The sequence below is a fragment of the Pimephales promelas genome, chromosome 12 (assembly GCF_988280905.1).
Source record: "Pimephales promelas chromosome 12, fPimPro1.hap1.1, whole genome shotgun sequence".
In the NCBI taxonomy this organism is placed as follows: Eukaryota; Metazoa; Chordata; class Actinopteri; order Cypriniformes; family Leuciscidae; genus Pimephales; species Pimephales promelas.
In genome coordinates, this window is record NC_142780.1 from 17,521,893 (window position 1) to 17,540,738 (window position 18,846).

At 37.1% G+C, this 18,846-nt stretch overlaps 3 protein-coding genes across 11 annotated transcripts in view; 2 read left to right on the forward strand and 1 right to left on the reverse strand.

The window, feature by feature from the left end:
• Positions 1–1,108: 1,108 nt before the first annotated feature.
• flcn (folliculin) lies at positions 1,109–9,466 on the reverse strand. Its single transcript, XM_039659108.2, has 12 exons — positions 9,011–9,466; positions 7,895–8,095; positions 7,661–7,807; positions 7,357–7,578; positions 7,079–7,245; positions 6,208–6,299; positions 5,631–5,794; positions 5,427–5,540; positions 5,159–5,282; positions 4,448–4,573; positions 4,199–4,301; positions 1,109–1,768 (listed from the first exon to the last, which is right to left on the reverse strand). The coding sequence occupies exons 2-12, from the start codon at positions 8,093–8,095 to the stop codon at positions 1,561–1,563; spliced, it is 1,668 nt and encodes a 555-aa protein (XP_039515042.2). The 5' UTR covers positions 9,011–9,466; the 3' UTR covers positions 1,109–1,560.
• A 658-nt stretch (positions 9,467–10,124) lies between these two features.
• Positions 10,125–16,219, forward strand: leng9 (leukocyte receptor cluster (LRC) member 9). Of its 4 annotated transcripts, XM_039659110.2 has the most exons (8): positions 10,165–10,318; positions 10,493–10,526; positions 10,690–10,776; positions 11,724–11,814; positions 12,031–12,161; positions 12,234–12,391; positions 12,478–12,646; positions 13,541–16,219. In XM_039659110.2, exons 3-8 carry the CDS (start codon positions 10,710–10,712, stop codon positions 14,542–14,544), a joined length of 1,620 nt encoding a protein of 539 aa, XP_039515044.2. In that variant the 5' UTR covers positions 10,165–10,318; positions 10,493–10,526; positions 10,690–10,709; the 3' UTR covers positions 14,545–16,219. The 4 variants fall into 4 exon arrangements, with proteins under 4 accessions (XP_088973710.1, XP_088973709.1, XP_039515044.2 ...); XM_089117584.1 differs by having other exon boundaries at positions 10,125–10,318; positions 10,695–10,776; positions 12,031–12,391; XM_089117583.1 differs by having other exon boundaries at positions 10,126–10,318; positions 12,031–12,391.
• A 1,089-nt stretch (positions 16,220–17,308) lies between these two features.
• ttyh1 (tweety family member 1) overlaps positions 17,309–18,846 on the forward strand; it is a 30,698-nt gene continuing 29,160 nt past the window's right edge. For 5 of the 6 annotated variants that reach the window (XM_039659185.2, XM_039659182.2, XM_039659186.2 and 2 more), the window contains exon 1: positions 17,309–18,030. The gene's annotated coding sequence lies outside the window, so the exon portion shown is untranslated. The remainder of the gene's footprint in view (positions 18,031–18,846) is intronic. The other variant, XM_039659183.2, reaches the window with a different exon arrangement.

Genomic DNA, 18,846 nt, shown 5'->3' on the forward strand with positions numbered 1-18,846 from the left:
ATATTTGATCATGTTCACATAATTCATTCTGGTTAGTCATTGTCAGACTCAGGCATGTGATACCCATAAAATGATACTATATAAAATTTGTAGACAAAGCAGTCAGTTTGTGTTGCATTTAGTTGAAACATGAACGATTGCATCAAAGAAAGAAATGTTCTTAGTGCATAATTAATGAGTAATTAATGATTAATGAAAACCCATTTTTATAGTGTAGTAATGTTACAAAAAAATAAGTAAGCAAAAAATAAAAATGCAAAATATAAAGCTTGATTTTTACCATCTGAATAAGTAAATGAATGTAATAGTTATCGTGGCAATGATCCAGCAATTCCTACTTTGCCATCCATCAACCTGTGCAGACAGGAAAGAGTATCTCGCAATCCTCTTCAGGGTGACATTCACACATAGGCCTACTTGATTTATTTTACCAGCATTGATAGACTTGTTACAATTTTTTTTAATTTAAATGATTTTGCACATTCAAGATACCTAAATATGTATACGGTGTGTGTGTTTGTGTATGGTGATATATCACTTCTGCTCTGTACGGTGTGAATTAACATAGGAGGAAATAACATGATCCTTTCAGTTACGCTCTTGCAACTGTGAAACACTAGTATGGCCTTATGTAAGAGGTGATATGGTGGGGGTACATGTTACAAATGTTTATTACATTTCTTGTAGCACTTTGAAACAAGTTGTAAAAACTGTAATGAGTTTAGGGTTATTGGTAAATATTTCAGAAACGTTCAGCAATTAAAGGCTAGTTCGCCCAAAAATGAAAATTCTGTTACGATTTACTATCATGTCCTTCCAAAGAAGATATTTTGAATACATGTTTAATAATGTTATTATTTATTAATTATTTTAATAATAATGTCAATAACTAGTTTGTCCATACAATGAAAGTCAGTGGAGAGTCCAAAACTTTTGCACAGGGAGAAAAAAACATTTTTCAAAATATCTTCTTTTGTGTTCCAAAAGAAATATGAAAATTTTTCACCACAAGATGATCAAGATTGTGGTCAGTAGCTGGAATAATCACATTGCACTAATTAATAACATTACAAGATTTACAAGCAGCATACAGTCCATTTAGCACGAATGAGTTTAAAATACATTTATTTAAAATAAATTAACAAATAAGGATAAATAAAATTGCGGATAAAACAGACATTTTTTCTCAGATATGTCAGATGAACAGATTTGTGATTACGTCAATTACAAAGGACATAAAACAGCATCATGTCAACTAATACTCCTAGTTCCCATGAAGTCAGTGGACCATGCGTTATATTAGACACAGTGAAAAAGACAGAAAATGGACATGTCTAGTCATGACAGTAAAAAAAAAAAAACATTCCATTAAATGCACATGCCTTAAGTATCTTTTACTTTCTCTCTGTACCATGCAGAAAAAGAAAAAAAAACACTCGGGCTTGGCCCCTTTTTCTGTAATTGACACACGCGCACACACACGCACACACGCATTCCTTTCATCGAACTCAATGTTGCTAACTCAAAGCAATGAGCCTATAATTGTCCCCTTTCTCTTTCTCACTGGCTCAAAGTTCTTTCTCCACCTCTGACTGCAGTCATCAGATGGCTCTTGTAGAGCTTGCTGAGTCCTGTCATCCAAAACTTAAGAAGACGCACATTGTCCTCTTCCCCGGGCCCCGTGGCCCCCAGCAGGGCTAAAACCTTTTGAGTGTCCTCTTTACCTCTGCCATCCACCTTGGAGAACTTAAACAGCACTTTTACTTTGCTGTAACAGAGAGAAAAAGAAGAGCATGTGGTGAGAGGAAGCACAGAAGGTTAGCAAGGGAACAATAAACAGACAAAACGAAAAAAACAGGACAAAGGAAATTGGAAAGAAGCGAGTAAGTGAACTGGAAACTACAGGAAAAAGGAGAAAAGGCAAAATATTTCACTTTGTGAATGCTACATTGCTTTTCTCAACTGCCTCAAATAAATATAATGGCACATTCCACAAATGCAGTATTTTTTTGGTAAGCGTTCATTCATTGTGGTATCAGCTATTTTTAATTATTCGTTAATTTTACCAACCAAAAAAGTATTATGCATCAGTGGTCCTAAATCTTTGGCACAACCCAAAAAAAATCCAAAATTCCAGGCCCTATTTTTGTACACAGTTGTGGAAAGTGCTGTATTTAAATATTGTAACAGTACTTCATATTTCAATCAACAAATTTAAACTGTACTTTTCATTTTATATTCAAAAGTTTGAAAGAAATCAATAGACGGTTTCATCAGACGCGTTGCCATGGTGATGAGCTGGCCCAAAGTTCCGTTCTGTTCGTTTATTAGTGTTTACTGGATAATATGGCATTGACTACAAATGCAGTTTAAATTTAAGGTGATGAGCAGGTTATTGAGCTGTGGGGTGCAACCTGACCTAGGGAGCAAATGCAATTTTTAAAAATAAAAATGTCAAGGTTTCCTATGAGGGAGACGGCGGTATTAAAATAGCCTATGTTTATCTGAGTGATAACCGGTACAGTGTTTCCCATACATTTATTAGTGGCAGCCCACCACATTCTCAGCGCTGACCGCCACATATTGATTTCCGTGTTTTTAACAATTTAAGATGGGAAAAGTTGTAATTGACTGCAGAGTTGCGTGCAGCGCATATTCGGACGCTCTCTCTCTCTCTCTCTCTCTCTCTCTCTCTCTCTCGCAAACACTTGACAGCGGACCAGTCTGTGTATTGAATGGTTAGTAGGCTATCATAAACAGCGCTGCACAGATCCATCCAACATGCTGTCAATGTGGAGACCCAAAAAGGTTAGCAAGCATGTAAGTAGCCTAGCTATGTTAACCTTATCAAACTCCGCCGTCGCGCTCGCCACAGTTTTTTTAACACTGCGGTAAATCAGACACGTCGGTAGAAAAACATCTTGTCTCCAATTTTTGTTCAACGGATCTGGTAGTGTCACATTTCAGTTTGGCCAGGTAACATTTATTTTCTTTGACTGGCAAGATACCAGCTACTAGGTTATTTACTTGTTATGGATTGTCTCCGCAAGTCTGCCGGAAGTTAAGTTTGGGCCTGATTAATGCACATGCGCAGTACCGTTTGTTTATGTTGTCACTGCTGAAAGCGTATATACTATGCTGTTTATTTCTGTTCCTCTAATAATCTTGATAAAAAAGATCTCACTTTGCTGCGTTCAAACATGATAATAATAAGAAATGTTTCTTGAGCTGCAAATCGGTATATTAGAAAGATTTCTGAAGGATCGTGTGACACTGAAGACTGGAGTAATGATGCTGAAAATTCACAGAAATGTGTGTGTATATACAGTATATGTATGTGTATATTGTAGACAGATACAAACAAACTTAAAGGAGTAGTTCACTTTAAAAAAAAACATTTGCTGATAATTTACTCACCCCCATGTCATCCAAGATGTCCACGTCTTTCTTTCTTCAGTCAAAAATAAATTAAGGCTTTTGATGAAAACATTCCAGGATTTTCTCCATATAATGGACTTTACTGGGAACCAAACGGTTCAAGGTCCAAATGAGAGTTTCAGTGCAGCTTCAAAGGGCTTTAAACGAAAACAGACGATGAATAAGGGTCTTATCTAGGACCCTTCGAGTCATGACTCGAAAAAAGATTTGTTCATTTTGATGAACGAGTTTGAACAGGACTCACGAATGCTCATCGCAGAACAGAGCAAGGCGAGCATTTGTGCTTATAAAACAAAGTTTTTTTTTTTTTTTTTAAATGAGCGATCGCTTTGCTAGATAAGACGCTTATTCATTGTCTGGTGTCGTTTAAAGCCTTTTGAAGCTGCACTAAAACTCATTCGGACCTTGAACCGTTTGGTTCCCATTGAAGTCCATTATATGGAGAAAATCCTGGAATGTTTTCATAAAAAACCTTAATTTCTTTTCGACTGAAGAAAGAAAGACGTGGACATCTTGGATGACATGCGGGTGAGTAAATTATCAGCAAAAGTTTTTTAAAAGTGAACTACTCCTTTAATAAATTAGACAAAATAATAGAAATCAAAATGAAAAGCAACTCTGTTTTGAGCAAATATTTTGGATATATAAGTAGACATTTTGGAAACATTGTGTTTTGAATAAAGACTGTCATCTGTTTCTAAAGTGATAAATTTGAAAGAAACAGTGGTTGTATATATCTGAATAAAAAGTGCCAATTTACTTCATCCACTCCTCTTTCAGACAAAGGAGGCAGAGAGAGACCACCTCCACCGACAAATTCTCATTAGAAAGAGCCACTTCGATCTTATTCAACAGAGTTGGACCTAAGAGAAAGAAAAACAATGAGGAAGTCACATTATAAATGAATTCACAGAGTACAAATGCAAAATGCTATAAATAGTGTGTTTGTTTGAATAGAAGTATACATCTTTAAAGACTGTGGCAATCCTACATGTGCCCATGCGTTTACCTTTATCCGTTGGTTGTGCGTTGGCACTGCTAATGTTGAACTGGTAGAGTGAGACAATGTCATCATCCGAAACAGGATTTACACAACTGCGCTCAACGTTAACTACATCCACCAGCACAGAAAACTCTGGAAGACAGATTGAGAGAGACAGAGAAAGAGGGAAAGGGGTTACACCATTAGGATTCTTAACGCGTGTTGAACTTTGAGATGAACATGACACGGAGTTATGAAACAATTTCACTATGTTTAGTAAGAAAACAGTCACACAGAAGTTGAGAAACATGATGTAAATCACATTCCGACAAAGAAAACACCAAAACACTTATTTTGAGGCCGCTGTTACATCCATGTGTGTTTGTCTTGATTAAAATATAATACAATCGTGTTATAAAAACAATATGATCCCCTGAATTTGATGGATAAAGATTACGAGAACACTGCTGGCATTTCTCAGTGTCACATATGCATAGTGTTACTGTTTGTGTATGTTTGACCTAAAGTAATCTTAGCTACGGCAGCACTAAAAAGATGGTATCACAATAACAATAGGTTAATGGGGCTCAAATCCCTCAGGGCTTGGCTCTTAGGAGACTTTTAATGTGGTGTAGACATACGATAGGTAAACGAACTAGCTGCATCAAGCAAAAATATTCAAAAGAGGGACTGCAGCGAAACAGAAAAGAAACAGCAGATTATTTTACAGTACAGTACCTGAAGAGCTGACATGGGCTGGGATTGGTACATCTGGGCTAAGGCCAAGGAAGTTGCATCGATATGCTTCCTCATAGTGAGGACTGTACGGAACTGCTCGGACACAGCCAACTGGAAGCAAATCCTGCGAAATGGTCAGAAAACTGAATTCAGGATACGCTTTTAAAGATCATAAGAGTGTATAGATACTGTATAACACGGATGTGTGCTTTATGGTTTAGACCTGGAATCACTTGATTAGTGTGATGGAAATAGGTATTTAGCTGACCTTCAGCACATTAAAAGCTGACTGGATAAGACCAGGGTCTGCACCTCTCCATATGACTTGGTTTCCCATGAGAACGTGCCATGTGAGTTGTCTGAAATCTGTGGTACCCAGGATCTGCCAATTAATCCAAAATAGCATAGTCAAATTTAATATTTATATATATTTTTCAAATTGATGTTGGTAGCAGAGTAAACATTTATTTGCCTGTCTTAAATGTCTCAATGATTTGAACTTCGGCCCAATAAGGTCCTCTTGTCTTCCATCATCAAATTGAAAGTCTTTAGCCTGTACACTCTCTGATTGGCTGGCCTGTGAGTTAGATCCGCCCCCTTCAGCACCATCCCAACCACTCATCTCTTCCTCTTGCTCTGTGAGAGAATTATGCACAATGTTGCGGTGAGCCTTTTTTAATGCTGAAGTCTTCAGTATAACCTTAGGTTAGAGTCATTGCCATCATTCTGACTACAAAAGATAAGCAAAAAGTTGAACAATCTCTTGAGAGCTGTTTGTTTGTCAGTCTCAGGAGCAGAATGTTGGAAAAGGAAAATCTGGGCCAGACACCCAGTTAACAGTTCAAAAATCAATTTGTTTTAAAAAATCAATTTGTTAGCAGACACACTAATTAAAATATTGCTACAGAATCAATAGTATCCCATGATAAAAAAAGTCAAGCCATGTAGAGAAACATAACATTATCACATTTTTAACACTTTAACTAAATTTCAATCTTTATTCCTTTAATGTTTTTTTATATAATTATTTTACTCTGTATTCATTTTACCAGTTTGTCTTTCAATGAGAACGAGTGTGTCTTCTGTTGGTGCTCCTTCTAAAAGCTTCTCAGTCAACCGACTGCCACAAGCTTTCAGCAACCTATTGTACAGATAATTAAAGTAAGAGCAAATTATTATGATTTAAAAATACAAAATATATAGGCCTTAATTGTATGTAAAGCATCACTATTTTTATTGCTCATGTTTGTCCCGGGTACATGAATGATACCTCAAACAGTGCAGTGAAATAAAGTGTAAAATAAGAAATAATGTCAAATTGTGAGATATAAAGTAGCAATTTGAGTAATTAAGTCATAATTATAAGAAATAAAGTTGTAATTATGAGAAATAAAGTTAAAATAGTGAGCTATAAAGTCACAATTTTGAGCTATAAAGTCACAATTATGAGAAATAGTCACAATTGTAAGTCTCAGTTATGTGAAATAATTGTGAGATATAATTACGATTGTGAGAAGTTGACAATTGTGAGACAAATGTGCAATTATGAGTAATAAAGTTGTAATTGTGATATAAAGTCACAATTATGACACAATTGTGAATCACAATTATGAAAAATAAAGTTGTAATTGAGAGATACAGTTACAATTGTGAGACAAAGTTTCAATTGTAAAATATCAAGTCAGAATTGTGAAATAAAATGCGACTATTGTGAGATTGTGAGTCCCGATTATGTAAAATTAAGTCACTATTTTGAAATGGAAAGTCACAATTGTGAGACAATAAGGTGACAATTATGAGAAAAAGGTGCAATTATGAGATCTAAAGTCACAATTATGAGAAAATAAAGAAACATTGTGAGATATAAAGTCACAATATGAGTTATAAGGTCAAAAATATTCAGAACAGAGTTTTACGCACCAGCTGAATGAGGAGTGCAGACTAGCCCACAGGTTTTGGTGCTGGGTTAGAGATGTGAGGGAACGGGCTGCGTTTCCGCTGCGCTGGTGGGGGAACACTGCCGGAGAGAAGGCACTGTTCATACGCACAGCCCTCTGAGGACACACACACTGTTCACTGTCAAACACCTGCAGGGTAAAAACAGGACAAAATATTGTATTTTCAACACTGCAAGCAACTCATCACTCCAAGAGGCACTCCGTCAATCACGGTACTAAAGTGGGTCTGCAGTCCAGTACCTTGAGTGCTGTGTTCTGTAGACTCTGAATGGTTAGCCGCAGGTGGCGCAACAGGAATGGCCAGGAGTTGATGAGGTAGATCCTGTCCATAGCTACCACGACAATGCTGTACCAGCGCTGGAAGCCCCGTGCCAGGCTGTCTTTGATGAAAAACGTATGAGAAAAAACAAATCCATGCTGTTCGTCTCCAAAGAAGATGGGCCCCTCGCGACCAGGACAAACCTGCAATAGCGGATGATATATAAAAGTATCTCAAAGATGCATTTTTGTCTTTATTCAATGATGCAAACAAGTTTATAGATACCTCACAGCTGAGGCTGCGCACACATGCCTGTCGCACCACACTGAAGAGCTGTGGCTGGCGTGGATGTTGATGGCTCAGATAGCGGATTCTTGTCTCACTGTCCACACTCACAAAGCCTGGGTGAGACGCAGGTAGGGAGCGACAGCCCTGGTGAGAGAAAGACCGATATTATACAATATTAGAGAGAAGGACATTTTTGAATATATTTGGGCTGTGACAAGAATAATTTCTCACTTCACACATGTCTGCTCTTTGTGTGGCAGAGCTGTTAGCTCTCATGGTGAGACCTTCGCCCTCTCTGTCCCCCTCTCGATCCCTGTCACCAGGAATGACTGAACCAGGAGATGGGGATGGAGGGTGGACGGCCTCTGTACAGAATAGCGTCCGGGGGCCATGGAGTTCACAGAAGTGGCAAAGGGCAACTAAAGCGTTCATCTGGAGGAAATTGAAAGGAACAGAAAATGTGAAAATGCAATATCATATATGTTGCATATATATATATATATATATATATATATATATATATATATATATATATATATTATATACACATTTTGATTGTGATAGAATGAGGGGGAGTTTTAGATGTTTATAAACCACAACAGACATTTAATGCAAAATGTTAAAGGGACCTAACAGTGATGCATACCAATGACTATGGCATTAATCTTAAACATAACATTCTCAACTGTACAGGCAAAACCATTGAACATTTTGAGATTTTGATTCCATAACATATCTTCTTCCAGACTAGTGGAAAACATCCTGTGTTACTATACTTTCTCCATTTGTGTCTGTAGATTTCAATAAAACATGTTTAAGGCTGTTTTCTCAAAATTGGTGTTTTTTTTTTTTTTTTTTTTTTTTTTTCCTCATGCACTGAGCCAGAAATCTCCACTACAGGGACACTTACAAGTTTCCTGTTTTATTCCTATATATATATATATATATATATTAGTTTTTCACATAGGGGGTTGTTAATATACATTCAACTTATTTATATAATATTTTATTCCTAAAAGTATGGTGTTTTTTCTTGAGTGATGAAAAGATATCTAAAATCCTCTCTGTAAAAAGTAGCCTATGTCAACAAAATGAAACATGATCCAATGTTCAGATTTCTGTTATGCAGATGAGGGCATTTTTAACTAGATAATGCCTTTTTTGCATTTTTAAACATAACATTTCAGGAAATTTAAAGTGTTAATGTGTAGTGATCAACTGGGGAAATATGGTGACATATTAGTTTAAAAAATGTACCTTATTCACTGGTACCATGACCATGACTAGCTAAATCTAAATGCAAGCAAATATTATATATACAAAACAACAACAACACAATATCCTTACCTTTATCAGCTGGGTAGAGCTATTGCACCGACTGGTACTGCCTGTCAACTATCAAGAGCAAAACATTGCAATGGAGCAACTACGGGTTTTGTATGGCTATCAAGGTTACTTACAATGTAATTTGTAAGTCGATGGCAAAATATTCTCGCCGATTTACTGTTTACTAAAATTAAATGCGATCGTAATAATAAGTTTATCGTCCTTTTTCAGTCTTATATGTCATGTGACGGGGAAGTCACGCGCAAAGATCACAACAACGTGTGCGTGACTCACACAGCTGCTCTTATCGTTCAGTGGTCATCGGTACAGGGCAAATAATCCATGAATACGGTTTTCTGTTGTAGTTACATGATGGCGCCATGAACATGTTTGTTATTTCGAGTGATATAATTAATTATGGGCTCTTCCGTAATCCGCTGAATGCCTTTTGAGATAACTGGTCAATGAAAGAATCTTTTGAGGAATCGGATCTTTTCGACGATTCAGTTAAACCGGTTTACAAAACCGGTCTGAATGAATCGCTCATGAATCATAGGATAGTTCACCCAAAAATGAAAATTCTATTACTCTCCTCATGTTGTTTAATTTCCTGTGTAAGATTCTTTTATCCAGCAAGTAAGTTTATCCAGCACCGGCTTTGCCACAGACAAGGTATGATGCTTTGATCTGGGTATGATCCTATGGGTATGATGCACGATTTTAGGAAAGTGCTTGCCGTAAAGCAAGACAAATTTGTAGTTTTCTTATGTCTCATTCGCACTACAGAAACCCGATCTGGCTATCTTATTACAGCGTGGATATATCACATAAGAACCGCAAAGCGGTGGCATACGTGCATTTCACCATGTCACGACTTGATGAACCACTGAAACGATTTTGAAAACATTATTAAGGTATTGTGTTGCTTTAAAGCAAGGTGAACAAATGATGACGGAATTTCCATTTTTGGTGAACCATCTTTAACAACTCCAAAATATGAAAAAAAAGTGATTTACGAGATATAGTATTCATTGTAAATGTAAATTACATTAAATGTTTTTTATGGTGGAATCTACAATAGACTGACCTGGGACATTAAATTATATTAATTAAACATCTGAAACACTGTCTCTATCCCTGCCTCTATCCCATATAAATGTAGTATTTATTATGCGTCTGAATCAGGTTTGTATGAACAAAAGTGTTCGAAAGAATCGATTCGCGGAAATGAGTCGGACAACCATTAATAATCAATGCCAATGGCGAAAACTACAATACCCAGGACCTGAAACCGGAAGTGGCGTTTGTGGACGTTGCCCTAACAGCATTGTAAGTAGACTTGAAAAAGAACAACATTATAAAATGTACTGTGAATGTTACAACCAACAATAAAAAACAGTATGTTCAGACAACAAACATTGTTTTGGCGTGTAATGTATTTGGTTAAGACATTCGCGCATGAATATGAGTCATTAACAGATGATTTCATCATGTCGCCTACAGGTCAACAGTAACACTAACCAGTCGACTTCTTGAGGTAGGATGGTTCATGCTCTTCATTATGACAATATATATTATTTATACATAACGTTATATATATATTTTGTCTTATCGACTATAGTGCAATATGGCAGAATTATTGGTTTTTGGTTGCTTTCTAAAGGACTGTTAATGTAACTAACGTAACTACTTTTTTGAAGCTCAGTTGAAGCTGTCAAATATGGAGTCTGAAGAAGAGAGAACTCAGGAAAACATCACTGGGGATTCTGACAGACAAATCCTCATAGGTAAGACATAACATAAGATACAATTATTTCCACTGCACTGAGCTACATGTCATCGGGAAATTAAGTTGATTAAATATGTAAACCGTGTTAAAGGTTATATTTTGCATTTTATGGTTCGCAGTGCTAGTAAACTATTTTATTTGTTGTCATTATTATTAGTTTTCAAAAATATATTACTTCAAACTGAGCTGAAAATGACAAATATCTACTTTGATAATAAAACCTGTAGGTCACCGCCTATACTGGAGGGTGTAGGCTACAATGCAAATGACCTGAAGATGGCAGTGAAAAGCCTTTTTTAATTTATTCATAATTTCTCGTCAAGTATAGGTTTGTTTTGAACAAAATTGTTGCAGGTTTACTGTTATTACTGTTACTGTTTTACTGTTAGTAGAGACTATAATGTTCACAAAGAGAGGTCTCCTTCTACACCACAAGTCTTAAGAGCACTTACTGGAACACGCCATTATTGTGCTATTTTCAGTTAAAACCTCCTGGTCCAAAAGCTTTCAAAATATATTATACGTTTTATAAGTATATTATTAAATATATTAATTTCTTTCTTTCTTTCTTTAAAAAAAATAAAAGTCTTACTGGCCCCCAACTTTCGAACTGTGTAAAGGTAAAGGTGTGTAAAGGTAAAAGTGTAGGTGGTAAGTGGAGTTGAAGGACATGCTGCCCTGAAACCAACATTTTACCCTTAGACGTTTATTCTGTCCCTTGAAAACTTGCCTGTTTACCACCATTTACATCTTCACAAACCACTACATCCTGTCTACCTTAACTCCTCTGGGAGAACTTAAATTCTATTGTCCAAATAGTTATAGATTAGCCTTATCTTGTGTTATCAGTTGATGCATGAATGTATTCATATCATTCTTCTGTAAATTCAATTTGCTGTGTGAATGATTTTACTGAACCTTTTCTTCCATTTCCCTTCATACCAGATGAGATGAAACAAGAAACTAGCCAAAACATTTGCCAGCACTTCCTCTTGGGCAGATGTCATTTTGGAGACAGATGTCGACTGTCTCACAGGTCTGTCAATCTCTCTGGATGGTAGAGATGAAACTAGCGAACTAGCCTTATGGTAGACATGCTTTATTATCTGTATATTTCCAATTAAACACCAGTTGGTGTACTGCATTTGTCCTCTTGTAGCTGCCTTAAAAGATGTAAAATTTGATAGATGTTGGGCACACTCATTTGAAGCTTAGTGGATAAATAATGCATTGATCTTTCCTGACTTCACAGCATGCTTGACGTCCCTCAAAGCACACACTCAGAGGAAGATGATACAACCATCACAGAAAAGCAGAGCAAGAGCCGAAAAAATGGAAAAAAGATTAATGCTGAAAAGCAGCATGTAAAAACTGAGAGAGAAGGTGTGATGATAGATTTTGGGATGAAGTGCATAGATTTTGGGATGATTACAAATAGATGCCTTTCTGTTTCAGGGTGTAAGAAGAAGCCACGTATGCGTACAGCCGATGATGTCATCTCCAGAATTATATGGGATGCCTCAGTGGACCCAGCTGATTTTGTAGTTGGTCACCTGGACCGCTTCCTTGGGGTGCTGGAACGCCCATTCTCTGACTTCTCATGGGACACTCAGGTGTGTTACATCAGTACAAATGTGGTTCACTATCATGTGTCATGTATGGTCACAACCAGCCTTAACACTCCTTTGTTCCTCGTTAGGTGTGTGACTGTGACTTCTCTGAGGAGTTGGCTCTCCCTCGTCATAGGATCCAGTACTTCACCTACAAAGGCCAGCGGTTGTGGGATAGAGACAGTCGCACTGACAGGGTGTTCGGCTCTACTGGGCAGACTATTTTGCCCCCTTTTGGCGGTGAGGATCAGCAGCAAGGTGAGCGACTGTAGGGACTTTAAAGAACACATAAATCACTAAGCAACAATCATTTAATTATTCGGATCATTTAATTATTTAATTAGTCCAAAAAAGTAATAAAAACATCAACAGAAGGATTGATTTTGAAATTATATGATATACAGATACAATTCAAATGCCACATAACCATAAAATATAACATTTAATGATCTAATCTGTCACGTATTAATGACTACAGCAAATCAGCTATTCTCCTGTTGTAGATGGTTACAGTAAAATGTTACAAAGTGGCAGTTAAAATTGCACATGCGCAATAGAACGACAGATCCGGATCTACCAGTGTTTTGTTCTGTATTGTCCAGCAGTTGGTTACTGGTTCAATGCCATATTAGAATGTCCACAGTAAAAATAAAGTCATCCAGTTTAAAAATCCAGTTTAAAACGTGTGCCAAGTTCTTAGAGATGTCTTTGTATTCATTTCAGTTTCTTATGGTTATGAATAACTTTAATACCTTTTTCAAAAAAGGTTTCAAAGTAATACTAATGACTGTTAGTTGGACCATGTGTTTTTAATAACACCTCATGGCTGCAATAGACTGGCCTGGGACACATTCAATTACATTACAATACTTATATTATTAATAAAACATCGCAGACAAACGTTTCTCAAAAATTAATAAGCAGGGAAAAATAATAACAGTAATGGTAATGATAATTCTACTTAATAAGGTTTTCTTTTCAAGAATTACATTTTTTCTTCATTGTGATATTAGGACTTCATGCCTTCAAAAATATATACAAATGAATTTTAATACAGAAATTAAAACCGTCTGATTTTTAATAAGTATAGGACAAAAACAATGGCATTATTCCACTTAATTGTACAATTTGGGAATTATATTTAATTCTCAGACACACCTGAGACTGGACAACATGAAGATACCATCAACACATCAGATGTTTCAAATGACCTAGAGCAAGCAACTGACTTTTCTGAAGAACAGGATGAGGTTGTAACTACAATTTCAACAACACATGATAAACAACAGCTGGAATATGCCATAGATCTCCCATTAACCGGAAATGCCAAGGAAGGAACCAGTGATGACATCTTACCGCTGCAACAAATATCTGCACCAGAAAACAAAAAGATGGCGGCTACTGAAGATCTCAGTTTGAATCATTTGTCAGAGGAGCTATCCATCATTCAGAAAGAAGAACCGGCTGAAATGGTGGAAGAATGGAAGGAGAGCTGGGATGGAGTGAGTGGTCCAGAACCAGAGCCGGTATCATTCGTTCAGCCACAACCACAACCGAGACGTCCACCACCACGCAGACCCACTCACTTCATCTGCTTCCGTGTGGACTCTCCCGCTGCTCTCCTGGCCTTCCAGCGCGTTCAGAGGAAGGTTCTCTCCCACCTTCCTCAGTCAGAGCCGCTATGGGTGACCCCGGAAAATTTACACATCACTCTCTCTCTGCTTGTTCTCAATAGCCCAGAGGAAGTCTGCGCTGCTGCTGAGCTCCTGCATACCACAGTCAGAAACTCCCACAAACCCCCTATATCCGTGTCTTTCCCCCTAAAACTACGGCACTTTAATGGGACTGTTCTTCATGTGATCCCACAACCCCTATCAGATATCCAGAGCCTGAATTCCCCTCTCCAAGAAGCCTTCCATGAGAAGGGGTGGCTTCACCGCCATTCCCGGTGCCCTTCGTACCATCTCACCCTGGCCAAAGTGAGGAAGCCCATGACAGACAAGATATTTGAAGGGATAGGGGCTGTAAAACTGTCCAAAGACGTGAATTTCGGCAAGCTTGAAGTAAATAAACTCTATCTTTGCGTGAATGGTCACACTAACACAGAGGACGGTTTCTATCAGGTTGTATGTGATGTGCAACTGCCCAATATCTAAATGTGTCAGAGATGATGGTTATTAAATGACTACATCAAATACTTCTTTAAACATGTATTTTAGACAAACACGTTTCTATGGAAGCTTGTTTCCGCCGCAGAATGAAAAATAAAAAAGGAAATATTTAGGACTTTTTTATCTCACAATTCTGACTTTTTTTCTCACAATTGCGAGTTTACATCTTGCAATTCAGACTTTATTTCTTAGACTTTATTTCTTTTTTTTCTCACAGTTCTTAACTTTTTTTCGGAGAAAGTCGAAATTGCGCGTTGTAAAGTCAGATTTGTGACAAACTATTCTGAGGGGGAAAAAGTTCCTTAGAATTGGCCTGATTACTCGCAATTGCGAGTTTAAATGCTGATTTCACGCAGCCGCCATTTTGAAATGGCTCCGGTGGGAAGAGAACCGGAAGCGTCGTTTTAAATCATAGGAGAGTCGCGGATGCGATGGCGTATTGTGTTTAATGTAGAAATTAGTCATTCTAAAAATGTACATACATTTATTTCATACTTTAGACTATATACAGTGAAATTCATTTATAAATAAAATATATTTTTTATTTATATAATTCAGAACGTAAAAAAAGAAGCAGGAACAAACTATATACATATCCAATATTGGATATTAACATCCAATAGTGTAAATCGCAGCAGCAGCCTCAGGCTAGTAGTCTGCCAAACTGCCATTGTTGTCTTTTGATTTCAAAATGGCGGCTGCGTGAAATCAGCGTATATCTCATTATTCTGAGAAAAGATGGCAGAATTTAAGCTATAAACTCGCAATTATGTGTTAAGTCATAATTGCGAGAATAAAAATCAGAATTGTGAGATTAAAAAGTCTCAATTCTGTTTTTTTTTCTCGCAATTGTGACTTTATTTCTCATTATTGCGACTTTATATCTCGCAATTGTGAGATAAAAAGTTGCAATTATTATTTATTTTTTTTATTCAGTGGCGGAAACAAGCTTCCATAGGTTTCCAACACAGTCTCATAAAAATGCGTATCTATACCACGAATGTCATTTCTCGTGGCATTTATACGCCAAAAATGATTTTTGCGTGCACATGCTACGCACTAAAAAACCCTGGGGTAGGTTTAGGGGGAGGGGGCTGGGTAGTTTGTGCGTATTATACGTAATAAAGTGCGTATCATATGCACGCAAAAAAACGTGTACCATATACACGCAAAAACTGTTTTTGGCGTATAAATGGCACGAGAAATGACATTCGTGCTATAGATACGAACTTTCATGAGATCGGGCTCAGGTTTCCTACAGCATGACTGATTATTCTGATTATTCTACAGCATGACTGATTATCTTATAGTTGCAAAGACAATGAATTTAAGCATTTTACAAATATGTTTAAGATTTAATAATAATATCTAAATTATCTCTGTTGCCGTGAGAAAAGCAGACACTATTGTTTATATTCTTTCTTCACAAAGTCAATCAAATTTCGACAACACAATCATTAATGACATTCTTTATATTTAGTCATCTTTTGATATCTTGTTTTATGTACAATAGTCATATTTCAACGCAGAAGCTAAATTGATTTGAATGGCCAAATAACTGAGTAGCTTTGACACTTGAATTTGAAACTGTTTATTTTATTTTAAAATGTATTTTATTTTATTATAGATTTCTGTACAAATATAACAAGGTCTTCTCTTACTTGAGGTTTGTGTGCGCAGTTCTTGACCCTCGCTAGGTAAAGACATACAGCATTCACCTAATACTATTTCTTCACGTCCTGTTCAGTCATTCAATGCAAAATGTTGCTAAGTGACTTATTTTTGGAGGACTAATGGAATTGGACGTGAGGGTGAGTGTGTATTTTTTTTTTTTTTTTTTTTGAAAGTGGACTGCATATAAATAAGTAATACACCATGTATTATTTTCAGCTTTTTTATAGCATACCCTCTCAATTATTCAATATCAAACAAACAACTCAGAACAGCTGAACATTTAGCCCCTGAAATGTCTTGAGACCTAGCATGTCCAAACAAAAAAACCTAAATGATACATTTTTTGAATATTTTTTCTTACGTGCATGCGTGTGTTACAGTAGCAGCTCTGTCTGAGATGTCAGTGAGGAAGTCTTGCATACATAACATCATTTTCTCTTTCCTCCTGGATACATGCCCACATATATGAATGCTTGTGCAGTCTCTCCATCCCTCCCTTTGTGCTTCTCTATTTAGCACCCTTCCCCCATCCTCACTCGCTTTCTCTTTCAGTGACACAGAAAAAACCAACGCCACCCTCCCTCTCTCATGCATTCACATACCCCCCCCCCCCTCCCTTGGCACACAAATACCCATCTCTCCATCCCTCACTCGATCTGTTGTTTTTATTGTATTTTTTAAATCCTCGTATCTCGGTTAAACCTCTGGGGCCACGGAGAGTCTAGCATCCTTTCAACCCTTTCTTTCACCACCCATCACCTACTTAATTTCTGGTAAATAATCATAAGCATTTTTGGGAATTCCCTGAAAATTTTGTGCTAAACTGAACAGATTACATTTGCAAAAACCATTATTGTCTTTTTTTCACTCTAATTTGACCAGATCCTCCTGTATATATGTGGTTTTCTCACAATCAATCACCTTTCTTTTACTCTCTGTCATTATGAGTTGTTGTGCACTCTGAATACAGTACATGTGTAAATCCCTCCATCCCCTTTTGTCTCTTGCACACAAACACACACACACACACACACACACACACTCAGAGAGAGAGAGAGAGAGAGAGAGAGAGAGAGAGAGAGAGCGCTAAGTTCAGTCCTGATCATTGGGACCCTCAGGACCACACCATTTTCTGTCATTCACTTACTTAAATTAGACTATTGAGTTTTTAAAATGGGACAAATAAAATAATTACACAATTTCCCACACCCAAAATATTTAGCCTATTTTTAATAGCCGTAGTTAGCTAAGTTAGTATTTTTAAACGAACACACTGAATGGATTTCATTTGCCCTGGATGTTATGGATTTGCTACTTCTGCAGACTGAACATTTATTTTCTGTGGAAACGACATCGACGACATAGTTGTGGATTGTTTGAACGCGAATTCTCACAGAGAACAATTTCTGAAGTTTTTTTTTTTTTTTAAAGCTTTCCGCGCGACTGTGTGGACGGGTGATTCAAGTTCTCAGCGGATTTCAAATAAAGAGAGTGAAACCGACGGATAGGCGTCGGGATTTGAAGGATTCATCCTTCTCTCGTAAAACATCCCTCAGGGATTCTCGCCTCGGTCTCTCTCTGAAGACCTGTTCCCCATCTATCAGCGAACAGAAAGACTGGGCGCACACTGGATCTGAAAATACTGTACGTTAGTTTTCACTTGAAGCCCAATATCTCATCACTCAGGATGCAAACCGTTTTAACGGTCAGCTGTCTCAATAATAACATCTAATCGCAAACTAAATCACACGAACGTGAGATACGTGGAAGCATCGCATTAGGCTGCTGCAAATTAAGGTGGGCAACCCTTTTTAAATGTGCGATATAACATTTTATTGCCTGCTGTGCGGTTCTTTTGCCGTGTCAGTCTGTGCGAAAATGAATGACAGTTAACGTTAATATATTATGCGAGGGAATTATGAGTCCATTCAAACAAAAGATCCATGTAATATGTCTTGGCGCCCAGACAAAGCGCTAGCTTGAATATGATTGCCATAACAAGTAAAGTCAGTCAGAGAGATCGATTGGTCTCTCGCACTGGGTCAACTCACATAAGTGCAATCAATCAGTTCTGGCCTATTTTGTTTCTGGTCATTTTGAAGGTTTCATCAATATCTATTTGATTAGGATCCGTTCTGTTGTGTGTGGATTGTTGTATATTTTAAAATACCTTCATAATGCGCTCCTTTAGTTATTGACATTAAACACGAGTGGATACAAACACAAACAATGGCCTCCAGTGACCTTATGAACTTCCTTTGGGCCATCTATCTGTTCTGGGCCACAGCAGCACTAAAACATGTTCACTAAAGCAGAAAAAAGTCATTATCAGATGTGTATAAAACACAAGATTAAGTAATTATTTCATCAGAGTAGGCCTACTATAATAGCGTTTTTAAATGTTAATGGTGTCACAAACTATATCATACCCTCATCATTGGCCTTTTATTGGACAATTATTTCAGATTTATTGCATCTAGAGACATTCCAGACTTATAAGTTATTGAAATGTTTTTATTTATGTATTTATTAGTAGCATAGTTCAGTCCTTGTGACCAATGATCAGTTCATTCATTCTTTATTAAATCAGACTACTGAATTAATGACACTGGC